The sequence below is a fragment of the Anopheles coustani genome, chromosome X (assembly GCF_943734705.1).
Source record: "Anopheles coustani chromosome X, idAnoCousDA_361_x.2, whole genome shotgun sequence".
NCBI classification, from domain to species: domain Eukaryota; kingdom Metazoa; phylum Arthropoda; class Insecta; order Diptera; family Culicidae; genus Anopheles; species Anopheles coustani.
In genome coordinates, this window is record NC_071290.1 from 10,279,746 (window position 1) to 10,307,332 (window position 27,587).

Here is a 27,587-nt window from a genome sequence, read left to right on the forward strand (position 1 = left end):
TCTCTAATCCACTTTTTTCGACTTGTATTTCGACGGGAAATTGACGGGCCGCGCAGGGAAAGTAAATGGATAAGACGCACCGGAAAGAATAACGAAAAATCCACCCCCCCCCCCAAAAATACAGCAATATGCTTTAGTGCCGCTCTGCAGGGAGAATGTCAGCAGAATATTTGTCCAATTATTTTTCCTCCTTGGGCTTTCAGGCGTTGTACCGCTCTCCATTTATTGCTAGAGATACGGTGCGGGAGGGAAACGCGGCCATAGAATCCGACAAGACCTTTGAATCGGCAACCACAATCGGCCTTCACGGTGTTGACTACGTCATGGCCTGAGCCGGTCCTCGAGTATTGGTAAAAATATACAGCAGCATCCTTCCGAACGCTCCGAATGTCGAAGATTCCCCGGTGGAATACCGCAGCCCCGGAGAATGGTTACTCTCAAAGTGTAGTGGCGAAATAAATAAAACCTAAGGCATTAACTCCTCGCACACGGCGTAGAGGTAAAAAGGCGACAGAAAACACACACACACACACAAACACTGATACAAATACACCCACCCTCCTAAAATACAGACACACAAGTACAAACGAAAAATGTGAATGATCTCTTAAGAGGCTTTCAGCGAAAATACAGTTTTTCAATTTTTCATTGCTTCCATTACCTTGTCCGCTGGATGGGTTTTCTTTTACGCCGCCTCACCTTTTTCTTGTTGTGTGCTTCTTACAGGGTTTGTGAATAAATGTGTGTGGGTGTATTTTGTTTTTTTTTTTCTGGGATCCGGGTTTGCACTTCTTACCGCAGACCTTCTTCGTGGTGACATTTCTTGAGCATTTGGCTCATGCACAATCTGATTTACTTTTCATCGTTCCTACTTTTCCACGAAACTTCGTGTCTCTCTAGAGTATTCGCTTCGTTCACCTTATGGTACAGTTTATTTTTTTTTACTGTCAGGTTTTCGCGCTTTCTAGGAATTTTGCCGTCTCTGCCGAAGGTGGATGCCAAGGTTGGATGCGGTTGACATTCGCTAAACTCTGCCCAAGAAGGATTCGAAAGATTTCCAATAATTCTCAGCGAACGGAATAACTTTTAGTCAAGTTTACCTTCATCTTCTTTCGTACTTTGTATCGGTCTCTCTTAGGCCCTTTCTTCGAGATTTCTTAAACATTTCACTGCAGTTTGCTTTTGCTCCAGTAAACTCCAGAAGCAAGTAAACTAGATCCTGCAACGCTCGTTGGTGCACGAGTTGTTTGTTGTGGTTGACTATGCCTTTTTATAGTTGTTACATTTCTTTTTTTAGTATTGCTGTGGAAAAGCAGAGCCATTGCTTTTGCCGTAATGACTGCCATTTGTGAACCATCAGCCCTAGAACCTAGAGCTCTATGGTTTCCTCATCTTCATCTGAAGGCAAGAGCGAGAAAAATTTCGTTTTGTGTTTTCCACAATTTCTACCTCTACAATCGATGACGTATGTTTTTTTTATAACAAACTGAAAGTAAAAGAGTGTTTGCATTTGTAAGCACACAACAACTCTCTGATCGACGTTTTGGCCTTAAGTATGCTGCGGTCAGCTTACCACCGGAATAAAAACAGGAAAAATGTTCCCTCCGTCCGGTTGAATGGTTCCATTTGGGGCAAGTTTTCGCACGCAATGTTGCTCTAACATCTCTTACATTTCGCTTTTTTTTACGCGCTACCCCAGCCAACAAGATGGAGCATGGCACCAACGATGACTTACCCAACCCATGTACTCTTTAATAATGCAGTCCTCAGGCAAAAGGTGATACATGTTTCGTTGCATGGATTATTACTTCAAAGTACCAAGCTACCTGCCCCGAATTTCGATCAAATATTAAAGCTCTAGTAGTCTAAAGTTGAGCAGTTGCTTGATGATACTAGGTAATAGTACCTAAATGTTGTTTTGTTTCTAGTTTTCTGTACCGTGTTATATCCCTTTCATGAACTTTTTTTTATTTTAAACCTTTTCACACATGCTGCAGTGTACTTTAACATGATAAGTACTTTAACACAATTGTTATCTTAAAAACAGGATTTGATAGCCAAATAAATCGTGAATGAATATGAAATATCACATTGACCCCTTCGTTTGATAACGTCCACCAAGTGAATGTGAAAAAATTACCTGTTGTAAGTAATAAAGATTTATATCCTGAAACGCGTTACAGAGCTGTTCACTCCAATCGAAACAGACTTCCGTCTACCCTTGCATGCGACCGCCGCTTGTCCCACTACGCACGCCCCACCACGATGGAGATGATATGCGAACTTCTTCGAAGTAGGGAGCTGCTCCGGCTGTCATCGACAGGACAGGACCAATAACGGACCGGAAAAACCGGTCGCCGGTCGCCCCAAACCCGAAATAGTCCCGTTGGGAAAACAGTTTGTGCGAAATTGCCAGCCTATAAGTTCTATCGATGTAGCCATTCTATAGCTACATATGTTTCGGTGGTTGATGTCCTCCGCTGCCGCTGCTTCGCCAGCGTTTCTGTCCGGGCGCAACACAACGGACAGCGGGAAGGCATAATGGTCGCGGCTGGCATGACACTCTTTTATGGAACCAATATTGTTCCCACTTTCCATCGCCGAGGGTGGCAGGAGGGGGAGGGAGGGATGCTTAAGAATGTGGGTGTAAATGTGCGTGTATGTGTTTCTCCCGAGGACGTGCAAGTTGGGGCAATTCAAGACGATTGTGCCAATGAAGATTGTCATCATTATCATTAATACAGGGATTTGCTGTCAAAACCGTATAAGAAAAGATTAATGATGATGCTTTCACAGCCTCAATGAGGGGAGAGAAGGAAGAGGAAAATGCTTCCGCGAAGGATTCTGGACCCAAACTTCACCATAAACAACTTGAACAAATTACAGACAATTAAAAACATAACTCAAATATTGCATATACAGAGTGTCCAAGCATATAATGGAACACTTAAATCACTTGGTGAAATGTTATTAATCGATACAGGAATAAAACAAACAATTACTGGATTTGTGCAATCCTTCTGTAGAAAAAACGTTCCCTGAGGTTAATCCCTACAAGGACCCATTTTCTTTTTTTTTATAAGCTTCTTAATATATTCAAAGTAACTTATTCTTTTTTTTTTTGCTGCACTCCATGTGTTTTATTTGTTTGTTTTATAAATTGGAACACTTCTTGTTTAATAACTTCCCTTTCGCTATGTTCTGTGGGGTAAAAAGCACTGGTACTTGCTAACTGAATCAATCCTTTTTTAAATGAGGCATAAGAATGTGTACATTGGTGTGTCTTATATACCTATGTGTTTTTTTCCAGCTCTACAGTAACATTCAAAACAGGATAAAGCTATCCCTTGTTACACAAAAGTATAACGTCGCTTTTTCAGATTCATTATTCAACTGAACTCATTGGTTCATGATGCCTAACCTTTGTAGTATAATTTTCAAGGATGGATTTCAACTTAATATGCAAACGAATATTAACCTGAACTGAATGGCTAGTTAAGATCGTTATGTTGTTCTATCGTTCTGTATCGTTAAAATTCTCGAAAAACAATCATATTTATCAGATTGCATACCTTCAGGCGCAAATGTGGAACAATAGGAAGACGAAGTTCACGGTCCCATTCACCCATTTATCAGATATCCAAATTTATTCAGTATGGCATTAAATTAACTCAAGGTTGTACACATTCTTCATCCAGAACTCACATATGATTTTTTATCGATGTTTCCTATCGAAATATATAATGTGAAATTTAAAATTCATTCATTCGTTCCAACAAAACATGATTTTATTTGGAATGAGAAGAATATTTCAGTACATTTCTAGACATAATATACCTTGTGTTGAAATTGCACATGAACTCAAAAATATCACGTTTCCGTAAATAGTTCTAAATTAAAATTCTAACAAATTATTTTCGGGATTTTTCCATTATGCGTAACAATTAAAAATTGTGTGTAGTTAAAAGCGTTGTAAAACTGATCATTCAAATCAATCTGAGAATAGTAGAAGTAGAAGAAAGAGTAGAAAATTGATCTATGAAGATTTGTATTATTTTCCTTGAATGCATTGCAAGAAATAAAAGTATTCAGCTTAAGGGAGGTATATTATTTTTAGTTCTAGAAACTCATTTTAAAATGGATAACGTTAGTTTATCTGCAACATTTAAGAAGATACAAAATAGTTGTTTGTATTCTTTTAGTTCATCTTCAAAGACGCATTACACGAAATCGGATGAATAAAAGTGCTTTTATAAAAGCTTTTCAACGCACACTTTTGCTACCATCCATAATGTGTTCCAAAACTTTATTATTTTGCTGCAAATACGTATCAGTTTTCTACTGATGTTTTTTCAATGAATTTGCTTCTTTTGCTATCTTTGGGAAACTGAATTTTTTTCTAATTACCACATCTTTTCAAAACATTTGACAACATTTTACCGTTAACGGTGAACGTTATTCTTATGCTGTTTTTTTGCTGCTTTAAATACATTTTAAAAACAATTTTTCCTTACTATCTTACCGAAAACCAACATAACCACTCGTTGTAGAATTTCCGCTGGCTTCCGTTGAATGTTTGCATATCGAAGAAATTCGTTTCTTTGCCCTAGAAAAAAAAAACCAGGAAATCTCATTCGTAAAAATTCAAACTCTTTCCTTTCCCCATGGCCCCCCGACCATTTTCAACCCGTTTCCTTTTCCCCAGCGGGCCAACGAGCAAAGCAGGTAATGAAATGCAGTTCCGGGCTGCTCGTTGTCCGTTCGTTTCGTTCCGGTGGGTGTGTGTGTGTGCATCGAAGCGCTCACCTATGGCCAAAAGTTATCCATATCCGAGCGCGGTTATCCAGTTGCTTCCGAAAACGGTGCTGGTACCATCATCGAAAGGAGGAAAGTTTTTGCTCTCCGCGCCCCCCTCCCATTTTCCCCCCGCTCCGTACGCAGGGGGAAAACTATACGGACAAGCACACCGCTTAATCGGGCAGGTTCCTATTTAAGCGGTGGCGATGCACAGCGGTGCGGAGGGCATGGGGCATCCAACTTTTGCGCCAGATAAATTGAAGATTTTCGATCAATTTAATTACCCGTTTGAGGTTAGAACCGGTGCGACCGGAGAGAGTTTCACCAGGAGGTAAGCCGTGTAGTTTTCGCCACCACCCCTCGAAATCTTTCTCCATCGCAACCATCGAGCAAACTCTAACCCCTTTTTGTCGTTCCGCCCCCTCCTCCTAGGAAGCGCTTAGAAATAGATGGTGGCGCAAAAAGTTGGCCGCAAAAAAGTCCATCAAGATTTGCAAACACAGTGGCACTTGGCAACGGTTGATAATTTGGAACGTAAACGAATATAGCAACACAGCAAGATCGGGTACTAACTTCCACCTAGCACGTGTCCACGGGAAGCAGGGGGAAAAAAAAACGAAACAACCAACCTGGGGTGAAAAATGGCACATCCACCTTTCGCGGGTTGGAAAAACCTGCGCCGGGGAATGCGATTGCCCACATTCGGTGTCACTCGGTGGAATTTATTGGATGATTACTTTTATGTTGCTTTTAGCATAAACAAATATAGCGGGGCACATATATAGCACATCACACTCAAGCACCACCGATCCCGTTGGCCCGTGGCTCGTGCGAACATAGACCATGAGCGGAGCGTGGTGGTTCCGGAAAACGGTCCTTTCTCTCTCCTGCGGGAACCACCCGGCAAACTATGGACTTTAGGCGAACGCTTACCGCCCCTCCGGTTCAGCGATGGCGGACGATTTAGGGGGGGGTTGGAGGCATTGGAAGGAGGAAGTCATCACCGACAGAAGCGGCACCCGCGCACGCGGAAGCTCATTCGTTGGAGACGATATTGAAAGCATAAAGCTTATTTTATGCGTAATAACGATAATAATATGAAATAATAACTGACAGATTTATATCGACACGCTGGCTGCACCTCTACACACACACACACACACACACACACACACATACACATGTGGTTGGTGGTTCCTTTTTGTCTCTGCTCGCCCCTGAGGAAACTGGGCTTTCATAAGCATGCATTCCCCGTTCTTTATCTGCCGCATATGTGACGCGCGACCGCGGAATGGTTTTCCGGAGTCGTCACGAGGTGATTGAAATGGCGCGGTGGGAGTGGGGGGCGGGGAGGACTGTTCGGAGACAAAATACCGCCGTACGGGAACCGTACGGAGAACCTTACGCACCGAACGTCCAAAGCCTGAACCGCATCCATCACCCGCTCGGCTGGCAGAAAGAAAAGAAAAAAGGCCCAAAGTGGAAAAACAACCACCAAACCTGGTGTGCGATTTCCCGGAGCAATATTTTAATGCAAATTATTTCCCAAGAAAAGCTTTTCCCGGCCAGGGGATCCCAATAGGCCCGCCATCAGGGCGACGGTGTGTTTGGTGCTTCGGGCCTCGTCCTTCTCCATTCCTCCTTCGACTTCCTTTTTTGCACCTGAGGCCTGAACGTCCCCGGGGCCATGAAGTGGTGGTTTTATTATCTTGCTTTAGTTTACAATAAATTAAATGCCACGCAGTGTGCCGGCGCAGTGCTTCGGGAAAAGCCGTACGACTGCCGTTAGTTACAGACCGGTCGACTTCATCGACGAAATAGCGCTGGAGCGGCGCATGTCAAGCGAGGAGTCGTTCGAGAGCGTTCAATAGTAGTTTTGCCGGATATGAAAGTTAAGTGGCGAACATGGCCGAACAGCCACCAACGAAAATAATTCAACTGCGGGCCGTACGGCGTCCTTTCGGTGTTCAAATGAGCCGGTTTTGGGGCTTTTTAAAAAGTTCGATGACGGCAGCATCGATTGAAATACATCATTGAACATCGAATGTCAATCACCTTCCTAGTGGGTGACAGCAAATACTGATTTTATCACGAAACTAATATATTAACCTTTCGTCTACCGAGTGTTTAAAAAAATGTCATTTTGTCTGCCTAGGGTTTTAGAACATTTGTTTAGTACTTTCTTTCTTGGTACAATATATTTAGCACGTTGAATGCTGTTAATCTGTTTTGATACTCAGCTGTCATAAATTCTAAACTGCTTTGGTCTCATAAATAATTTAAAATGCTACATAATAACTATTGTTATACAAAAAACTAAGACTTTGAATAAGTTAGTTTTTTCAAATTAGTTTTTTAACATACTGAGTGCCACGGCAATCATTTTTAGCAACTTGCTGTTATTTGTTGTAAAAATTTTTTACCCTACAAATAAATAAAAATAATACAATAAACATATAAGAAATGTAACAAAACAAACCAATTTTTTTGTACAGGAAAAGTTTTTGCTTAACGGTTATCGAAAACCTTTGGTTAAATAATTTTCATAAACCAAATTTATCAAAATTAAATGAAATAAAAAAACGCTAAGCATTCAACGTGTTGGACAAATTTTACCAAAACAACTGTACTTAAACAGTGTGCTGAAAACGCTTGGCTGTTAACGTGTTGAATGAAAAGAAATGTTTAGACTTGTTTTCCATTCTTAACAACAATACACTAGTGTTTGATAAAATTTGTTCAAAGAATAAATACTAAGATTTGAATAAACAACAAATAAAATATGTTTCTTTTATGATAAATTTGTGCAACCTCTCCAGTCTTCTTTTATAGTAATAGAACACTATATCAATTTCATGGCAAGGATAGTATTGCCTGTCATCCATAATGTTTGCGGTAGGATAGTGTCATGAAAAGTGTTGAACTAAGTTTGATGGAACCATAATCTACAGTTCAAACGTTTACAGCTCAACAGTTTTTGAAAAACATACAGGAGATGAGGCTACGAGTATATTTTCAAATAGTTTTACTTATTACACTTTTTAGTTTTTTTAACTGTTTGTACATGTACCTCGTTTATGTTTCATGGTTTGCTTCTCCAACAATTTGTTATTGTATACTAAGCAAACAAACATCATCCTAGCGTTTATTCCTTCCCTTAGTCTTGCTTGCAGACGGGTTTGGGAATATCCTTTTTCTTCCTTTCGAGTAATCGGTAAACAAGCAGGGTTTTGCTTCGAGTGTCAAGCAATTGTAACGTTCACTGGAAGAAAAAAAAAACCAATCTGGCCACGCCGGTGCCGCGAAGTGCACAAGATATTAGATCGGATTAATTTCTGCACGTACAACTTAATGAAAAAGCCTACAGCATCTACACACAGATACCCACACTCTCTCTCTCACACTCACTCTTTTTCTCTCGTTCCGTTCCATTACCGCGCTTCGTGCTCCGGAAACCTATAAAAAGTGGTTCTTTATGCCGTCGCTTTGCTACCGCTTACGCGCAAATGAGATCATAAAAGTCAGGATGAAATTCACCTCGCAGCCCTTTCCCCTTCCCCCCACACCGCAATCCTTTCCTTCTGGAACGGGGTTGTCCTGACGATGCTGTTGGCTTGCTGACGGCGACTAACCGAACAGCGAAGTATCCTTTAAAAAGATGCTGGAGAGAAAGTAGTGAAGGAAAATATAAAAAAAAGAAGAGAAGAAGGGGGAAGCCGTGGTATTTGAGGTATATTATAGTTGATCTTGCGTCGGACAAATTGGGCCAGCTGTTCGTGGTTTGCTGGGCAAGTGAAAATAGGAAGGGGAGGGGGGGCACGGAATTTAAGGAATCGTAGAAGTGGAAGGAAGGGAGCAGAATCTCGTTCGCGTACAGCCAGCCGAAATACGCCACGAATGTAGCGTGTAGCAATAGCACCAGCAGAAGCAGTAGTAGTTTCAGCTTGTTATGACCATCGCAATGACTCGCCTGGTGAACGCACATCGTACGCTGCACAGGGAAAACACGGTTCGCAGCAAGCAAACGAGTCGTTTTTGTGCTTTTTAAAATTAAATCCTTTCCAAATGTTCGCGGCCCCGTTCGGTTGGGCGTACCAGGCAGGGTGAGCGGGGAAGCGTAAACGTTGAATTTTAATTCGCAAACTTTGCAACCGTTTGACGGAGTTGATCTTTTCCACTCCCATCGGGGGTAGTCTTTGGCCTAATCAAATCGAACGCGCCTTAGGATTGGGTGATATCCTCAAGAGTCACTAGCTGAAGATGAAAAATAAATTAGCCTCAATTTGAACGCTAAATAAAACATGGTTAATGGTTGCAAAATCAAGCAACTACCAGTAGAAGTACGAAGGACGTTCCGGGCACTTGCAGTTCGAAATACTTGCTTCAACCTAATTGGGTTTATTTTGTTTGTTTTTGTTTTTGTTACTTTGTAGTACCTACCAGAACATCTTTATTCTTGATATTCAAACATTTAACAACTGTGAACAGGTCCGTTACGCATACGCTTTTTCTCACTTTATCTCTTCATTGTAATCTCTATCATGCGCTTCAGAAATAATCAAAATAATTTGAAGAATCTGTAAATAAACCTAAGACTATTTTTAGAAAAGGGATTGATCCTTAAAAACCCACATCGACAATAAATGCGAATACACTCACATCTTTGTATTCCTTTTTAACACTTCGACTGACAATTGTTTCCAGAACATTTTGTTTCGTATATCCATGTAAACTTTTTTTCCCCAAACAAATTCTAAGACTTCTATTCAAACAACAAGCAAATGGGTTAAACTTTCTTAAGGAAAAGATTTAAAAATACTATACCCTTCTTCCATATTATTGCATTACAATATAAGCTTTCTGAATATTAGAAATATTTGTCACCTTTTGTACATAAGTTGTTAAACTAGACGTCTTAATTGAACCACATAAAAAGTGATGGTTGATTGAATTACGCCAACCCACACCTTAAATCATAATTTCTTAAGGCCATTTAAAGAGTTCATCCAAAGCTCGGTACGTCAACACCGAACATGGCATGTAATTTACAACAGATTTTAAATAGAGTGAAAAGAATTCACATATAACGACAAACGCACTGAAACTCTTACGAATAAATAAAATAATTCACATCATAATCATATCGGCTTAGTTGTACAGTAATCTAATTAATTCTTTTTTATTCGGTAGGGTTGGGTTGTTTTGTTTAGTTCAGTGTTGTTCCTAAAAATAAAATAAAAATCGTCATTGTCGCCAGAAACAACAACCGCTATTTTCATCCTAACAAAGTCACTCGAGTGTACATTTCCCTCAGTACTTAACCTCAAACGAGCTAACACCAAAATTACAAAACTGACAAGCTGCTTTGGCCATTACAATATAGCCGTCGCCAGCGGGAGAAAATTATTGGGAAAGCTGTAAAACGCCTTCACCGGTCAATGCACTGATTTGATTTCACTAATGGAGTCCATTCGATCCGTGCGTGGGTCCAATTCGGGTGAAAAATGTACTATGTGGAGGCGCCCGGTCATTCATCAGCCTTCGGTGGAGGCGCCCGGTCACTCATCACCCTTCGGTGGAGGCGCCCGGTCACTCATCACCCTTCGGTGGAGGCGCCTGGTGGTTCGCGGAGCATGAAACCTTGGTAGCTTTTAATGAAATTCTGCTAATATTGGGCAAAGGTTTGCTGGAAAAATACCGACACACATTCCTGGCGGTTGTGTAAAGCCAACGCATGCTGCGTTGTGTGGTTTGCCTCAGCACCTTCCCGCACGCTGTGTCTAAACGGATGGCGGGCCTACCTCAGCAATGTGCCGGGTTTAGTAAATGCAGTAAAAATCAAACATCAATGCACACGCAGACAGTCACCGCGCTCGAAAGGCTTGAACGAAGGCAAAAACGGCTTACTCCAGTCCCGCACGGTGGTGATTTCCATCGATGCGGGAATGTTTTGTGGCAATGGCCATCAGCAGCAATAGCAGCATAAGTATGGTCTAAGCATAAAATGGTTGCCCTACAAGCTACCCCACAACATCCACGTATCCGCGATTCCCGTTCCGATGGATACATCCTGTCGCGATGATCGGTCAAATGGCAACCACAACAAAAATCGCTGATTTCAACCAACTTTCTGCCACCTGCCTTGCCGCTTCGTGCCGCCTGGAGCCACCGTGGTCCGTCGAGGTCGACCCGTACGGGTTATTTTACCAATCAACCAAACTGCTCCACCCCATTTGCCCCGGCGTCACGCAACGACCACAACAAAGCGCGGCCTGTGGCGTTTTCGCATCCCAGAAACCGGTGTCATGCAGCTGATGATAAGTTGAAAGGTGTTGATTCTGATGCACGTGTGCATTTTTCATAGCCGTTAACTGCCGTTTTTTTTTGCCGCGCAATCCTTTCACGTCCGAACAGTGTATAACGCTCGTGTGTTTTATTTTTGCATCCGTCAGGGGGGAGGGACACAACATAAACCTATCATTCATGCACGGGTGAGCTAACCGCGCCACTACAAAACCCTTTGTTTTTCCGCTCCACCCTTTCACCTCCGATCAATCTCTTTCAATGGTGTCCATTGATCTCTGCCAAAGTTTCATCTGAAAACTGAGGGTTCTTAGCTGTGGCGAGGTTCGTAATTTATTGATATCGACATCCTCTCCACATCGGGACAACGCTCTACATTTGAACGGATTGAATAGTAACATTTTCTTCTCTGCTCTTTATCTTAAGCTTGCCCCTTCAATCAACCCGTTAAAAAATCTGCGAGCGAAAACTACAGAACCGAAACGATCGTCTGAAACAAATCGTAAGGCAGGGATATACTGATGCTGGCAAGGTTACCGACCTTCAAGATGGAAGATGGTTTTGAAAAGAGCACAACTTGCCAACATATTTACGCGTTCGCCAATGACACTGGTCAGGAGTGGATGGCACAACAGAAAAAAAACCAAAAGATGCCCTGTATAAATCTCGTGCCATTGAGAAAAAAACCTAAACGCAGCCTTCAATCAAAGTCAATGAAAAGAAAGGTGCTTTAAATCTACAACTGCCATCCATTCAAGACATAAGCATTGTGCACTCATTACTCTATTATTTGTTCTTTCTTTTAAACTAGTTGATTTAGCTGATTTAATCCAAGAAGAAAATAATTTCAGGCAAAACATCGAAATATTTAAGAGATTCTATTCTAATACCAATGCTACGTAGAGCAGGGGTCGGCATACGTTTCTTATAAAGAAGCAAATGATTAAAAGGAAAGCGATACCACATTCCGGATACCTTTAATGATGATTTAATGAAGGGAGTGTTAACTTTCAAAATAGTAAAGAACATAAAAATATTCCAAAGTAAAGAACAGTACATAAAAAAAAGGTAAAATTAAATTATTTTAAATTTTACCATTGAACTTTTCTAAAGATTTCCCTACTTATCTTTGTTGAAATTTGATGTTTTTCAACAAAATAACAGGAACACCTCGTTCAACAATTTTAATCTTCCGTTTTTCGAAGAAAACAAACCTGACACCATGAGACAAATAAAAAATCACAATGTAACTTATTACTTTATTTTTACTATGTTGAAAATAAAAGAGGCTAGCAGAAAAGGAAATATGAACATATGAAGTTCAAAAGTTTAATCCTTGACAAATTAGCTTCCTTGGGTAGATTAAGGTTTGGGCTAACATTGGAGAGTTAAGAGTTTGGTCATTCAATCGAGTGACCAGAAATTCCGTGAAATGGATACACATATTACATTTTTACCAGTTCTTCGGTGTGAGGGTAAAACCCCCTTTTTCTCATTCCCCTAGATACATAAAGTTCAATTTAAGTAGTAGTTGTACCAAGTTTTTTTTAAAATCTATTCCATATCTGTTGAGTTATAACTGTTCTTTTAATCCTTTTCAGGAATTAGTGTTTCAAGAGAGGTAGATAGAAAAGGGTATAACAAGAAAACAACTTTTAACTAGCTTCCAGCCAAATTTAATGTGAGCAGTTTCATTTCATTGAAACGAAAACTGTTTATTTTCTATTTATAACTTCTTGCAATCCGAAAAGGTTAAAATATATTACCAACTACATTCGAAGCACACTTCATTAACTGGATTCCATTAACTCTTTTGATGAAAGAAGCGAATTTATAAAATCCCTTATTCCACGTTAGCTGCGAAAGCTCAAACTGTAGCCCGGCCTAACTTTCATTCGAAAAGTTCATTTTTCATAAAGCAGAAAACGAGATTTTCCCTTTTCCCACTCGTCCGATGCCGAAAGGAAAACAAAACACGAACCCTAAAACGGACGAATAATGTGCGAAAAGACTGATTCAATCTTTCACTGCCTTGTCGCACGCTCCTCAGTGTCATAAACATGATTGATTATTCTTAAAACATTAGCTGGTACGATGATAAGCCAGCACCTGGAGGTTTTTTTTCCCTTCTGCTGCTCTTTTCGTTCAAACGGCATAACGAATAGACGAATACTAATGGCGCCGGGGGAAAAAAGGGATGGTTCAAACTGTAGCGAAGCAAAAGAACAAAATCTGAGTATTTCGGTTCTGTTTCAACGCGGACTGTACTTCCATTGAGGTATTTCTATTTTTTGAGCTTTGCTGGAAGGAATATTTAGCAGTTTTCTTTTCCATTACGTATTGATTATTTTCATTCATTTCATCACATTGATAAAACAAATTTTCACGAATGATTCTTTCCTTTTTTATTTTTGTCAAGCATAAATAGTTAAAACTCGTCTTTTGTTGGTTTTATTATTTGCTCTTATTACACTCTCTGCCCCAAAGACCTCGTGCACAAACACGAGGTTGGCATTTTGGTTCGAAAGATCAGACTTATACAAAAGCTTTACAATGCACGACAGCGTCTCGTTAGGCGGAACGAAGTAGGAATTTCGCGTAGGTGGATAAACCAACTGGTCCCCCTTTTCTTGTGCTTCCCGTTACAAGCACAACGCGTACAAGAATCTAGCATTCCGGACAAAATGATTACTCCTATCTTTACGGCAAAGCCGATTCCCCGAGTCACTGTCGCCGAGATCTCTCCACCTTGACCGACACCGGATACCTCATAAAAATACTCACACGCCTCTCTACCACCCTCGACGATGGTGAAGCGAAAGCGTAGGACCTTAGGAACGAAACCGACACGTGCTTCACAAGACGTAGTGATAAAAGAATAATAATTCCAAAGACGCTTATGAGTCCCAGGTGGCTCGTTAGAACATATTTATGGTTTTGAAAATACACGTTTACGGCACATTATTTCTTGCGACATTCGGGAACCGGAGCGGATAGTGTAAGTTTGTGCGTCTGTGTGTGTCGGTGTTGAAAAGGCGAAGGAGCGGGAGTTTTCCCCCGGTTGCGCTTCGTTTTCTTTTTGCTCGTGAGCACAATTGGTTCTGCTGAATCCGCTTCCGTTCCGAGCCGGAGCCATTAAATCGACCATCGTGCCGGACCGGAGAGCCTACGCCATGCACCGTTTTGCGGGGAGAGAGATAAGAAGCGCACGGAATACCACGACGGAGGGCCTCGGGAGCTCCGGTGGAGGAGGAACGAAAAGTGGCTTCGAGATGTACCTGCCGGGAGCGAAGGCTGACAGGTTAAGCGGGTCGTTTATTGTACAGCATGGAAACTTATGGAATATTCAGGACCTTCGAGACTTTTCCCTCTGACCTCTCATCACAACCACCCGCCGTCCCACGCGAAACCAGCGCACAAAACCAGTCCCAGGCTCGCAAAGGACAGCCCGGCCAGAGAAATTGACATTACCATCAACAAACCCTTGCCGGAGCATAATCCTCCTCCTCCTCCTCCCTCCGCGCGGACCCACAGCTGGCGTAGGAAGCGTGCCCGGGCTTCACCATTTACAGCGGGTTCACCCGGGGCCGGCTTTGCTTTGGCTCGGTCGTGTCATAAGCTAACGAGTCTGAGGTCTACGAGCTGAGCAGTGCAGGATAGCCCGAAAAAGTGCAATAAACCCCCGGCGCGAAGCACTTCTGAATGTTTCCGAACGATTACAAGGAAAATTTTGCACACCCACTCTAACGCTGCGTGGTAGCATCGCGAAACATTAAAACACATTTAGTGCAATCCGCATAAAGCAGCATTTCAAACCACTTCACATTGAAACCTCCGTTACAGTAAACCAGTTTCAGTTACGATTTCACTTTGTTGTTTCCAAACGGTAAATAATGTATCGCTTTACCCAGGGGTCGGCACACCACTAAACTATTTTTTAATGTTTCGAAGTGGTAATGAACCCTCTCATCAGTAGAGTTGATCTATTTATTTAAATACAAACTACTGTGATGCGAGATAACATATTTCAAAATTTTACTTGTAACTATTTACTTTGATACTTATTCTATTTATTTTTTGTTTTGTTTATTTATTTTCATACATACTCCACTGCTGTACTTTAAAAAAAACATTCTTTATTCGGTTCTCTCCTACTCGCTTCTTTAAAATGTGAAATTTTTAGTTCAATTAATTTTATCATATAAAAATCGCCTAAGTACTTCAAATCCCACTAATTAGTGTGAGTTTTTGACCATTGTGAACTATGGAAGCTATTGTAAAAAAATTCTTAATTTTTTTATGTTTAGAAGCGGTAAAGAACCCGTTTACCAGTGGAGCTGATCTATTTATGTAAAGCGGAAAATAACGAACTACAGAAATACTGCATACTTTTACTTGTATCTATTTATTTCCATACTTTTTCTGTTTATTTTCTTTTATTTATTTATTTTCATACATATTCCACTATTGTACTTTTTTATCGATAATGTTTCATTCGGTTTGTTTCAAAGAACTCTCTTCTTTTAGATATAAAATATTCAACTAAAATTGTTTTATCATATGATAATCAGTCGATTGACTATGGAAGCTATTTCTTTATCAATCGAAATGAGATATTGACCAACAAGTGTTCATTTTCGGGTTACTTGGTTCACTGAGCAATCGCGAACGTTAACAGAAATAGTATAATTCTGTTCCATTTAGATCAACCAAATGTATCCAGTAACCAGTCAGAAAAGACTACTTGGATCCAACTGGATGACGGTCATCTTCCACGCGATGTTTACTCCAATAGGAAAGCAGTTGATTGACAGATAGAAAACTGGTTACCTTATCGATCGATACGGAAAAAAACGTACACGATGCAAAATCCGAGCAGATAACTTTACCGACAGTTAAAAAGTTATCGCTCGATTAGCAAAATCTACTTCTTTCCCGATAGATATCTATGTTTTATTTACCTATAACGGAGTAAACAAGATATTTTGCCGCTCCAGAAAATGGTAAAAACGTTCGATCATGAAAATTCTATAAAAAAAACAAAATCGTAACAGAAAAGAATACAATAAAGCCAAAACGAACGTAAATTTTTGTAAATCACGTTAAAATGTTGTAACGGACCGGATAAAGTCAACAACTGGGTGCCGGTATTTGCCGACCCCTGCTATAAATGGTAAACAATATCGAAAAATGCGGGTTATAGTAAAAATCTACAATATGAAAGTCGTTTTGGACATTTTCAGATAAAAGGTCTCAGGCAGAGTGAACTTGTTTCGCTGTTTGTACGTTTTGCATTCGTGTATCATCGTCATTTCCCTTGCACTCTGCAGTTTCACGTGTATCGGATATCTCTTGCACTTCTCTTATGTTTTGTTTATTCCTTTTATTTACTTCATAGCACATAGGTTGTATTAATAAGCATTTCCTAAACAGTGCCTACGCTATCATTCTTCTATATTGGCGTCTTTTTTCTACTTACAGTTAGTTTTGGCGTCAATAGCTGTGCCTGGTGTGTGCAGCAGCCCATGAAACCAGTGGAAAATGACCACCCTGTCGGTGCGGAGCAACCGCTGATGTCAAATGTTCGACGCTACGGCAAGTAGCAAGCACAAGGAGGGCAGAGTAAGACCCAACGCAAGTATGTCACAGCCTCCACACCCTGCTCGGAGTGTGAATTCGGAGGACGCACGGAGGACGGTCGCCCGGCGACAAACCCTCGTCGCGGCCACCCCGTACCCGCTCTTCTTCCTGTTCCTGTTGCTGCGAGCCTGCGGAGCGGAGGGCGCCAAGGTGTCGGCGCTGGGTGACCGACAGATCGAGCAACGGTTCGCCATGGAACCGCAGGACCAGACGGCCATCGTTGGCTCGCGAGTGACGCTGCCCTGCCGGGTGGTGAACAAATCGGGCCAGCTGCAGGTGAGCGAACCCTCGCCCCAACCGATGCACATGACCCTGATTCCGTTTCCCTCTGTTTCCATGTCCCTCCTATAGTGGACCAAGGATGACTTCGGGCTCGGGACGCACCGCAACCTGAGCGGCTTCGAGCGGTACACCATGGTGGGCAGCGACGAGGAGGGCGACTTCTCGCTCGACATATCCCCCGTCATGCTGGACGACGACGCCAAGTACCAGTGTCAGGTGGGACCTGGCAAAGATGGTAAGACCACACCACCACACAACCAGATTTACATTCATATCAAAGCAGCAAATGCACTAATTGTACTTCGACATGCATACGATATCATTTATCCATTATTTAGTGACTCTTTTAAGCATATACTACAAATCGACCTTGTTTAGGGTATTTACAACTGTATTTATCGTAAAGCTTTTAGTATCGGATTTATCCTCTTCGTTTTACGTTTACTAAATAATTTGTCATCCCTTCCAACACAATTAAAAAACCACACTGAAGTTCTTTACTTCTTCTTCTGATCCATTATCTGCTTCAGTAGATACCTCTGCAGTTCATTCTATATTTATAGGAAAATTTCCTACTGCTATGGTTAATTTCGACGTATGTAGATTACTAAAAATAATTGGAAAGAATAAAAAAATACAGACTTAAACATGTTAAACATCAACCTTGAGGCGTTTAAAAGAAATCAATAAAAATAAATCTTTAAATCGTGCTTAAAAACATGATACATAAATTATGATCTGCAAGTCTTATAATTACTTCATGGATTGACTTATCATTTGTTTATACAACCGGACGTCGATTATCGATGGTCGTGGTCAAACTGAAGTTTAGGGACAGTTTTTTTCATACTTGCTTCAATTGATTAATTTTAAATGGTTAGACTATGGTGGAAGCTTAGTTAAATAATGAATGCAAAATGTATTTTAACATGGTTTCGTCGACTAAAGGTAGCAAATAGCAAAATTTAAGATTGTCAAACTCAAGATACTGAATGAAAACACTCGTCTGTTTGAAATGTATTTCCACCCGGATGAAATCGGGTTAATCAGCTAATATAATGGAACTTACATGGAACTTTGGGATTCATGAATCTCTTGTTTAAAGATCGAAACACGAAACAAAGTGTCAATCCGGTTCATCTATGAACAGCAAAGACAGAGTTGCTAATTGCTTGAATGTTTTTAATATAAATAAAAATAATTACTCAAACCACTGCCAAAATTGATGCAAACGCATGTGCATCCATAGAACCTGGACATAATTAGAGGCGGAAAATCCCGTGGTGAAAATCTGAGACTAAAAAAGTAACCACATTTTCAATTAGTATCCTTTAATTTTGCTGCAGTGTTTTTGGTATACTTTTGATATTGCTCCAATTTTTTAATTTTTCAAATCTTAAATTATGGTAGGTTATGTTTTCGTTCGCATTCAAATGATTTTCCTCATATAAACATAGTGCATATTTAAAGCGAGCCATATAACTTCTTAGTCAGTATCATATACGACTAATAATATAGCAACGACTCCGATGTAAATAAGACTGATTGACGATTAAATTCACACAACGGAATACGAGTTTTAGTGCAAAATATGAGATTTAACTCCAGCAAATTTTGGAGCTGATTCGGGAGCCGGATCCGATCTTACGGCTTCGGAGCAGGTTCCAAACTAACGTATATGAAGAAATCGTCGACGGTAACTAAGCTTGTTGTGAATTGTAAATTTGATTTTTTATCGTTTTTTGTCTGAAAATAACATAATTGCGTAGTTAATTCAAGTATGTTTATTTTTCTACGTAATGCCGGAGGCGGTTCGGGAGCCATTAGTGCGGAGCTGGTTCCGGAGCCGTTGAGCGAATCACTAACGAGTTTGTCCTCCACATCCTCACCTGACACCTTCTCCCTTGTTCGTTTTCCCTGCAGGAACGCCCGGAATTCGGTCGCGGTTCGCCAAGCTGACCGTGCTGGTTCCGCCCGAGGCGCCTAAAATCGTCCAGGGCGACTTCATGGTGACGACGGAGGACCGAGAGATCGAGCTGGAGTGCGTGTCGGTGGGCGGGAAGCCGGCCGCCGAGATCACGTGGATCGACGGGCTGGGGACGGTGCTGACGAAGGGCATCGAGTACATGAAGGAGCCGCTGCGCGACGCCCGCCGCTACACGGCCAAGTCGATCCTGAAGCTGACGCCGAAGAAGGAGCACCACAACACGACGTTCACCTGTCAGGCGCAGAACACGGCGGACCGGACGTACCGCTCGGTGCGGCTGAAGCTGGAGGTGAAGTACGCGCCGAAGGTGCACATCGCTGTGATAGGCGGAGCGCTGAACGGTGGCCGCATCCTCGAGGGTACGGAGGTGCGGCTGTCGTGCCGGGCGGACGCCAACCCGCAGGATCTCACCTACCGCTGGTTCGTCGGGGGCGAGCTGTCGGAGGCCAGTCACTCGCAGGAGTTGGTAAGTGTGTGCCTTCTCTTAAACTGCCACTGACACTGAACATCCGCTTGCGCTTGCGCTTGGTGCTCGCCTGCTTGCAGCTCATCGGTAACGTCTCCCGTCGGTATCATGCGATGGTCGTGCGGTGCGAGGTTCGGAACGCGGTCGGTCGGAGCGAGGAGAGCGAAACGCTGGACATCAGCTACGGGCCGAGCTTCCGCCAGCAGCCCAGCTCGATCGAGACGGACCTGAACGCCACCGTCACCCTTACCTGCGACGTGGACGGCAACCCAACTCCGGACATCCTCTGGATACACGAACCGACCGATCAGGTCGTCTCGAGTGCGCCCAACCTAACGCTCACGGTGACGCACGACACGGCCGGCCGGTACTACTGCAAGGCGAGCGTGCCGGGCTTCCCGGAGGTCGAGGCCAACGCCACCGTCCACCTGCGCGGCCCACCCACCATCACTTCGCCCCGCCAGCAGTTCGGAGCCGAACATGACCGCGCCCAGCTCGAGTGTGTCGCCCGCTCGATACCGCGCCCCCGCCAGGTCCTGTGGTCGTTCAATGGGCGCGAACTCAACGACACCGACGCCGACTACCGCACGCTCGAAACCCCGACCCCGAACGGTGTCCGCGCCACCCTCATCCTCAACCGATGCCGGCCGGAACACTTCGGGCGCTACAACTGCACCGTCGTCAACGGGTACGGGGTCGACTTCCTCGAAATCGAGTTCATCTCCAAGGGTACGTCTCCCTTCCCTTCCCACTACCCCCCCCCCTCCACCCATCCCGCCCCCTCTCCCCGTGTGCTGACGAGTGCGCACTACACTTGCTAATGCCGCCGCGCAGCCGTGCTTGTGCTTAGGCAAACTTAGGCGCTTCTCCCTATACGCCTTTTATCCCCCACTCCCAACTAACGTTTGCATAAACAGGGTTTGCCCACCGAAATACGGCACCGGTTTGCCTTCATTATGGCAATCCATACAGTGCACTCCTTCCCACACTGCATACCTTCAGGCGTATCAGAATACCCCCCCAAAGGTATGCAATTGAACGTACCGAGTGATCTGAGAAAAGGCTGTCAAATTCAAGGTGGGTACTAAGTGAAGTGAGCTAAACAGCTTTGACATGGATTTTTGACAATCGTTTCTAGTTTTGTTTACCATGAAAAGCACGCAATAACGATGCGTAAGCAAGTTGCCGGAATTAGATTAAACGGTTGCCCTTACTTGATCAGCTATCTTTATTGAGGACGCGATACTAGCTACGATATCTGATGGCCATCGTGTGTTAGTTTGTTCCCATCGATAGGTGATTTGGTCATCTAACCTTCTTAATCGATCTTCTGGAAATTAATGAAAAGTAACATTTTCACAGTCTACGCGTTATTTGGCCAAAACGTACCTGAACACGAAATATACCTGCTGTATATATGTTCGTCCTTACTGAAAACTACATTATTGTTTGGAATTAATAAAAATCAACATATCCAACATGTCATATAAACAAAACTAAGAACGATTGTCAAAAATTCCTTTATTTTTCTAATCGAATCAAAGCGATTTGTTCAGGACGAATTCACTTTGTGTAAAATTATCCAAAGTTCGACCAATTGCATACCTTTGGGGGTATTCCGATACGCCTGCCAAATGTCTGAGTAAACAGGCATGGTAGAAAGAGTGCATCGAATCGCACTTCTAAAGCCTCCATTGCGGAAAAGTGGCAGCTGCATCACGACTTCAATGGCACGGATTGCCATAATCAAGGCAAACATTGACGTGTTCTGAGGCAAAACCTGTATGAAACAAAATGAACAACGTTAAATTGAACTAGAGAAAACACAAACTGCTTCGCACAAACAGCTTGAAAATTCAGAACGGTCATGAGCCCAATTAAGGATGATTCTGAAAACACCCATTTTTCAACTGCTCCAAACCTTATACACTATACTTGAAAGATACAAGTCGTACAGAGCCAGTAAACAAGCGAACCGGTATCTGAAGCAACAATTTCGTGGAGTAAAATCGAACCCTTTAACAGCCAAGGACATCCATCGAAAGCGAGAAAATGGGAAAGATGAGAAAAATGTAACTTAAAATCCAATGTTGCAACTAAGCAACAAATTCCAGATTTTATTATTCGACCAGTTCCGAGAACCAAGTTAACCACCTCTATTTTACTTTTTAACAGTCTCTTTTACCGCTCTTATTAAGACGCTATAACTTCTCTATTTGGTTTTTATTTTTCAAGTCTGTAAACGGCTGTTGTTTAGTATATTTGTTGACTATCTTTTGTCGGTTTGGTGTTTGATACTGAGAGATATAAATCATTTACACGAAATACCATTTAAAAATCTTCACAAGTGTCTTTAGACGAGTGGTCAAAATAACCAAATGTTTTCTAGTGTTAACAGTCTATATAAAATATTTTGGAGACCCTAAATTCCCAAAGAGGACAATATTTAGTGCTAACACTAAGTAGGAAATGTGAAAACAGCTGCTATTTGTTTCAAGTAAGTAAGTAAGCGGCGTAAACTGATGACTAAACTAAAGTAAAATGTACTTCGCTCAATTGATCGATGAAAGTTTGTCCATTTGATTTTAATGCAAACGTTAACTTAAACACCGCCATCACCACCACCACCACCACCACCATCCTTTGCCAATATAGCTGAAAGAAAATTAGCACACCAAAAAACCAGTTGCTAACACGAACCATGTCTACGAATGTCCGTTTCTTTGTTTTTTCTTTTCTTCTCCTTCTTCTTCTTCTTCTTCTTCTTCTTTTTCTTGTCCTTTGATTTATAAAAAACCAATGGCAAAGCAGAGCAAAATCTCTTACCGGTTATCGTTTTGGGCTCGCTCGGAGGGATCACATTTTTACTCATTGTCATTACGATTGGCCTATGCTTATGTAGTCGCCGTCACAAAAAGAAGCACCTTCCACCCGCCGACGTCATACCGAAGGTTCGTATCCCGTCAACTTTTGCATCTAAACCTTGTTTGTCTTCGTCACCACGTTTGCGTTTTTTGTTTTCGGTTACCTTCTGTTGTGTGTGTGGTTTGTATCGATCACTCTGTTCCATTTCCTACATCACTGTTTTAGTTTGTCTGCTTTTCGTTGTGATTTTATGTTTTTTATTGTTTGTTGTTTAGAGAGATACTTTTTTGACAAATCCACTACCGTCGGGTGAAAGCTGTTGATTGTTTTCGCTAATACGCATACCCGCTTCCTACGCGTTTGACGTGTTCTTCCTTTCATGCAGTATGACGTCCCGGGGAAGGACTGTGGCGAGGGTAACGTGGGCGTTCACAACGGTAGCAGGAAGATCGACCGCAGCAACGACCTGGTGGACGGCGAAGGAACCACCAACATCGCGCTCAGCGTGCGGACGTCCAGCTCGCCCGGTATGCCTCCAGCGTCCGGCGGGATCAGCTCGCCACTCACGGCCCTCAAAAGTGACACCACAACCGATTATGGGTAAGTGAAGTGAAGCTGTTCTCGAGACCCCTCATCGTGAGCACTACTCTCTTATCTCTTTTCCCAGCCGCTACTCGGGCGACTTCTCGGACGCGCTAAGCCACCTCCAGCAGACGCCTCAGCAGAAACCGAGCCCGGCTAGCAACAACGGGTACGTGCCGTACGTGAACTACGCCCGCGACTACAGCCCACCGACGCAGCACCTGATGCAGTTCAAGGCGAGCAGCAGCAGCAACAGCATCGAGAGTGGCGGTACCGCCCTCGGGAAGCAGATCGCGTCCCGCACTGGCAACGGTCAGCTGCCGTCCGGCACGATGACGCTCACGAGGAAGCGTCCGACCGGCCCGGAGCTGCCTCGATCAGCCGACAACGGCCTTCCGAACATCCAGAGCAGCGTGTCGTCCATTCCCAACGGGCTACTAAGTAAGTTCTCGCACGGTTCTTCAATAGCCTAATACCGCAACTAGTATTGGGTCAATTGCATTGCTGTTAGCACAGTTAGGTGTCATACAGCGTCTCTATTTACATATTCAGCAACACCTTTTCGATACAAAAAGTGTGAGCAAAGCGTAGTTACTCCGCGAGCAAAACAAAATTCTAGAATTGTGTAATTCGGATTAAGATTCATTGAATCCCAAAGATTCATCAATGTTAAAAGATCAGAAAACGAATGTCCATAAAATGGATAGAGAGACCCTTTTGTTTTTGGGTCGTATGATCCACGTCAATGAAAGAATCATCAAGATCCATCAAACATTCATGAAGATTCATTGTGGTTTCGTAAGATTCATCAATGTTTGAAGATCAAAATCCCAAAAGATTCATGATTCAGTTTGGTACTGAACGAATCCTAGGTGGAAGATTCGTAAGACGTATCCAAGAATTAAATAATACAAAATTGGAACACAGTTGCTAAGGAACAACACGGATAAGGTGCAGAATTTGGCTTGCTCTGTAAGGTCTTTACTCATTTTCACTTCCATTCAACACCTATGTAATCCATAAGCCGGTCTTAAAAGGTGTTCTCTATAAGAAATCATTAGCTAATTTATTCAAAACACCTTCATTTTAAATTTAAACATTGCTGCGGTTTTACTTCAAGTTTATTTGCATACTTATATAACTGCAACTTAATTGTTCTTCTGTCTACACTGCCTTTGTGGATCTCTTTTCTCTAACTAATGTCTAATTGTTAGAGTTCATACATTTTCGACATATTTTTACAATTTTCTACTGTTTTTACAGAAGATATATCAACTGTCGTTTGATTTATTGATGGCATTTCTTATTTACCATTCGTAAAAGATTTCGTTTAGAAATTACGAAAAGTGTCGCTTAATCACATTTTTCAAATGTGAATTAGATTTTTGTATAAACTGGTAGAAGTTACTGGTATGATGATCATAAAAGGTCCGATCTAAGGTGTTCAGTTAGCCCTGAATGAGTGATTAAAACTTTAATGAATAATTAAGGAACATGTAATAGTTATGAAAAGAAAATTGCCGAGAAATCTAGTAACGTATGTAAATTTGCCGTACTGTTGGTGTTTGAATTTGTATCAGAATATATTGGACACGGAGTAATTTTAAGTTATAATTTCGTTCAGGAACACATCATTTCGCTATCATAACGAACCTTATGAGGAATGTCTCAGCCATGGGAGAATTAGACACTGCCAAAAAATCGAAACCCACGGAAACAGGAACCCAACCCCTTTCCCTAAATCCACACAATGTAATGTTTAGAAAGGAAGGAAAATGGAAAACTTTACCGCTACGAAATCGGCTCGAATCGAGTCGTCCCTTGACCTCTTTCGCTCCGACGCCGAGTAAAGCGACATCCGCTGGGAAAACTTCTACCCAGTGCCGGTTCGGTGTAAGAGCAGATCGCATTCCTTCCGCAGCTGCAAAACTAACCGATGCAAACGGATGCAATTCGGGTGTGTTGTCCTCTCTAGGAAACTAAAAGTTTTTATCGAACGAATTCAAACAGAAAGAAAAATGAAAAACGGAGAACACATGGGGGGGTTGGTATGTAGAAGAAGAATGGAAAATAATGTACACAAACAAACTTGCGACACAGTTTACTGCACAAGTTTGTTGAAAAAACATCCGGAAGTCGGCCGGAGGATGCGAAAAGTCGAGAAAATTATTTTACATGAATCCTCTCTAGAGATGTGCAACAGAGATTCAGATTCATGATTCATCTTTCGATAAAATCAATGAATCCGAATCATTGGAAGCTATTGGATACGTTTTTCTACAACAACCGATATGAGATTTCGATCAATAAGTGCTCATTTTCGGATTAAACAAAAAAGTTCCTTGAAGTTCCCTTTCGAGAGTAATAAAAATGTATGAATCTCCCGGGGTTATTAAAGGTTTCATTGATCTCTAAAAATTCATGGATCCCAAATAATATTGAATCTTCGAATATTAATATTCATAAAATAGAAACGGTGATGCCTTTCTCGACACGGTTTGTTTAAATCCCATACAGTACAAATAGGTGATGCGTAGAGCAGTAAGGGTCTTATGAGTGATTCATACAACAACAGTTTGGTTCGTAAGTTTAAACTCGACTTCCTATTTGCCAAGCAATAGAGTGATTTAATCATTTTCTTGGTAGCACAAATTTGTTGTTGGACGTGTTGTTTGAAGGTTAGCCTTTAATCTAGGCAGACCCGAAGGTATTTGATTTCATTGTTCCAATGAGTTTCAGTATCGCTAATGGTGATATTGCGATCTGGGAGTGACCTTGAACTCATACATGTAGGTAAAGTAGATTTTCTCAGTTTTAGATTAATTGATTTTCAGCTTCCACAGACTACAGCACTTTGTATATTGATCCCGGAAGTTAAGCTATTGTTGATTAGGAGAGGCTAGATGACTTGAAAAGGCGGTTATTCCGAAGTCATCAGCAAAAGCAAACCTTCTTGTCGATTTCATTCTTGGGATATCCGCAGAGAAGATGTTAAATAAAATTGGGGATAGCGCACTATACCTTGTGGTAGGCCAGCCAGAGGATTGCAGACATCTGGTTTTGTTAAGGATATATGCAGATATCTAAGATAAAAAGAATATAACTGGGAAGAAAATTGAAACAGATGAGTTTATATAGGAAGTCGTCGTGCCAGACCGAAGTATCGGAGGCTTTTTCTAGATCTAGTGTCACTAGGGATCGGGGACTTTCTAATATTTCTGTCTTTTTTTATTTAGTTAGGGAGTCAATGAAGTTGATGGGTGTTAGCTAACCCAGGTTGGAACCCAAACTGATACGTAGGCAAAATCCCATATAAAAAGATGCAAATACTTAAACCGCATCGTATTTTTATTCGTACAGACGAAGATCTCTCGAGCATTATGAGTCTTTAGGGATCTCTTATTTCCAAAGATCCATGTTTCTATCCTCTACAGATTCATACTTTACTCTAACTGATTCATTCTTAAGTGATCCACATGAATGAATCTCATCTAAAGATTCGTAACACCCAACTCTAAGCCCCTCCGCTAATCTCTTAGGGAGTCGATGGGTCTCTTTTACCTTCACAATGTTGCTCTTTTCTAATTTAAAGTTTTTCTGAGTCTTTTGTTGTACTTACCTTTCCCTCTTACCCTTTTCCTCACAGACCATCCCATGATGGGTTGCCACATTGGTTTGGACTCGAGGTTTGGTGCCAACTACGGAACGCTCCATGGTCGGGGCAGCAGCAGTCCGATGGGTCCGCTTCCGCTGCAGCTGCCGGCCCTACCGCCCCCGGCCACAGCCAACCCGGCCGCAACACCGGCCCCGCCGCCGTACAACGCCGCTCGGGCCCACGCCTGCCTGCTCGGTCTCGGACTCCAGCCGTCGACGGGCGGCGTCAGCTGTACCACCAACTCCAGCCTGCCGGCCGCAATGGTCACCAGCTCGAGCAGTCCTAGCTCGACCCAATCCGGCTCCCTGTCCCTCGCCAGCTCGCAGCTCTCGCAAGGCCAACCTGTTGCAACCGGGGCCGCCACCATCGGCGGGAAGCCAGAGCAGCAACCGAGCAGCCCATCTGGCCAGTTTATACTTCCCTCCAGTGGCACCGTGAAGCCCGGCGGAGGGCTAGCGACACACGTCTGAACGACACATGGAATCACCTGCACCGACTCGACATCTGGAGTCGAGTGCAAACCCGCGCCAAAACCAAACGAATCGGTACACCTACCCTTCCGACGCCCGAAGCGGCTCTCGTCGGCCGCTCCAGCTGACCTCCATCGAACGCCACCAGGTTATTAAGTGCTTCCGGTTTGCGCGGCACGACAATCCGAACCGGTGCAGAGTCGGAACTGGCTCCCTATGTGTACCGAACCCGTACGGCGTCTCTTCTTTCCGGTGTTTTAGCTAGCAAACAGAGCCAGTGGAAAGGCAAACGGCAAACGAGAAACCACATAACCCAACACATATCTAAAAACGAAGCTAAGTAAACCCGCTCGTCGCATAAAGCAGAAGATTTACTTACCAAACTTTAGCCTCAAATTATCGAAGATCATTCCGTTCCGCGAGTGGAATTGTTAATAATAATAAAGTATTAGTCTAATGAACGTAACGTCGCTCTAAAGGCAGCCCTCTAGCAGCTGTAGACCGTACCGTTTTTTCATCACCCCTCTTTCCTTCCCTCCG

The 27,587-nt window shown here is 42.5% G+C and overlaps 1 protein-coding gene across 1 annotated transcript; it reads left to right on the forward strand.

Moving 5' to 3' along the window:
• Positions 1-16,740: 16,740 nt before the first annotated feature.
• On the forward strand, positions 16,741-27,514 carry LOC131269049 (irregular chiasm C-roughest protein-like). The gene is made up of 8 exons (XM_058271361.1): positions 16,741-17,016; positions 17,092-17,257; positions 18,946-19,475; positions 19,556-20,204; positions 22,287-22,426; positions 22,726-22,940; positions 23,008-23,363; positions 26,569-27,514. Exons 1-8 carry the CDS (start codon positions 16,741-16,743, stop codon positions 27,045-27,047), a joined length of 2,811 nt encoding a protein of 936 aa, XP_058127344.1. The 3' UTR covers positions 27,048-27,514.
• The last annotated feature ends 73 nt before the right edge of the window (positions 27,515-27,587 follow it).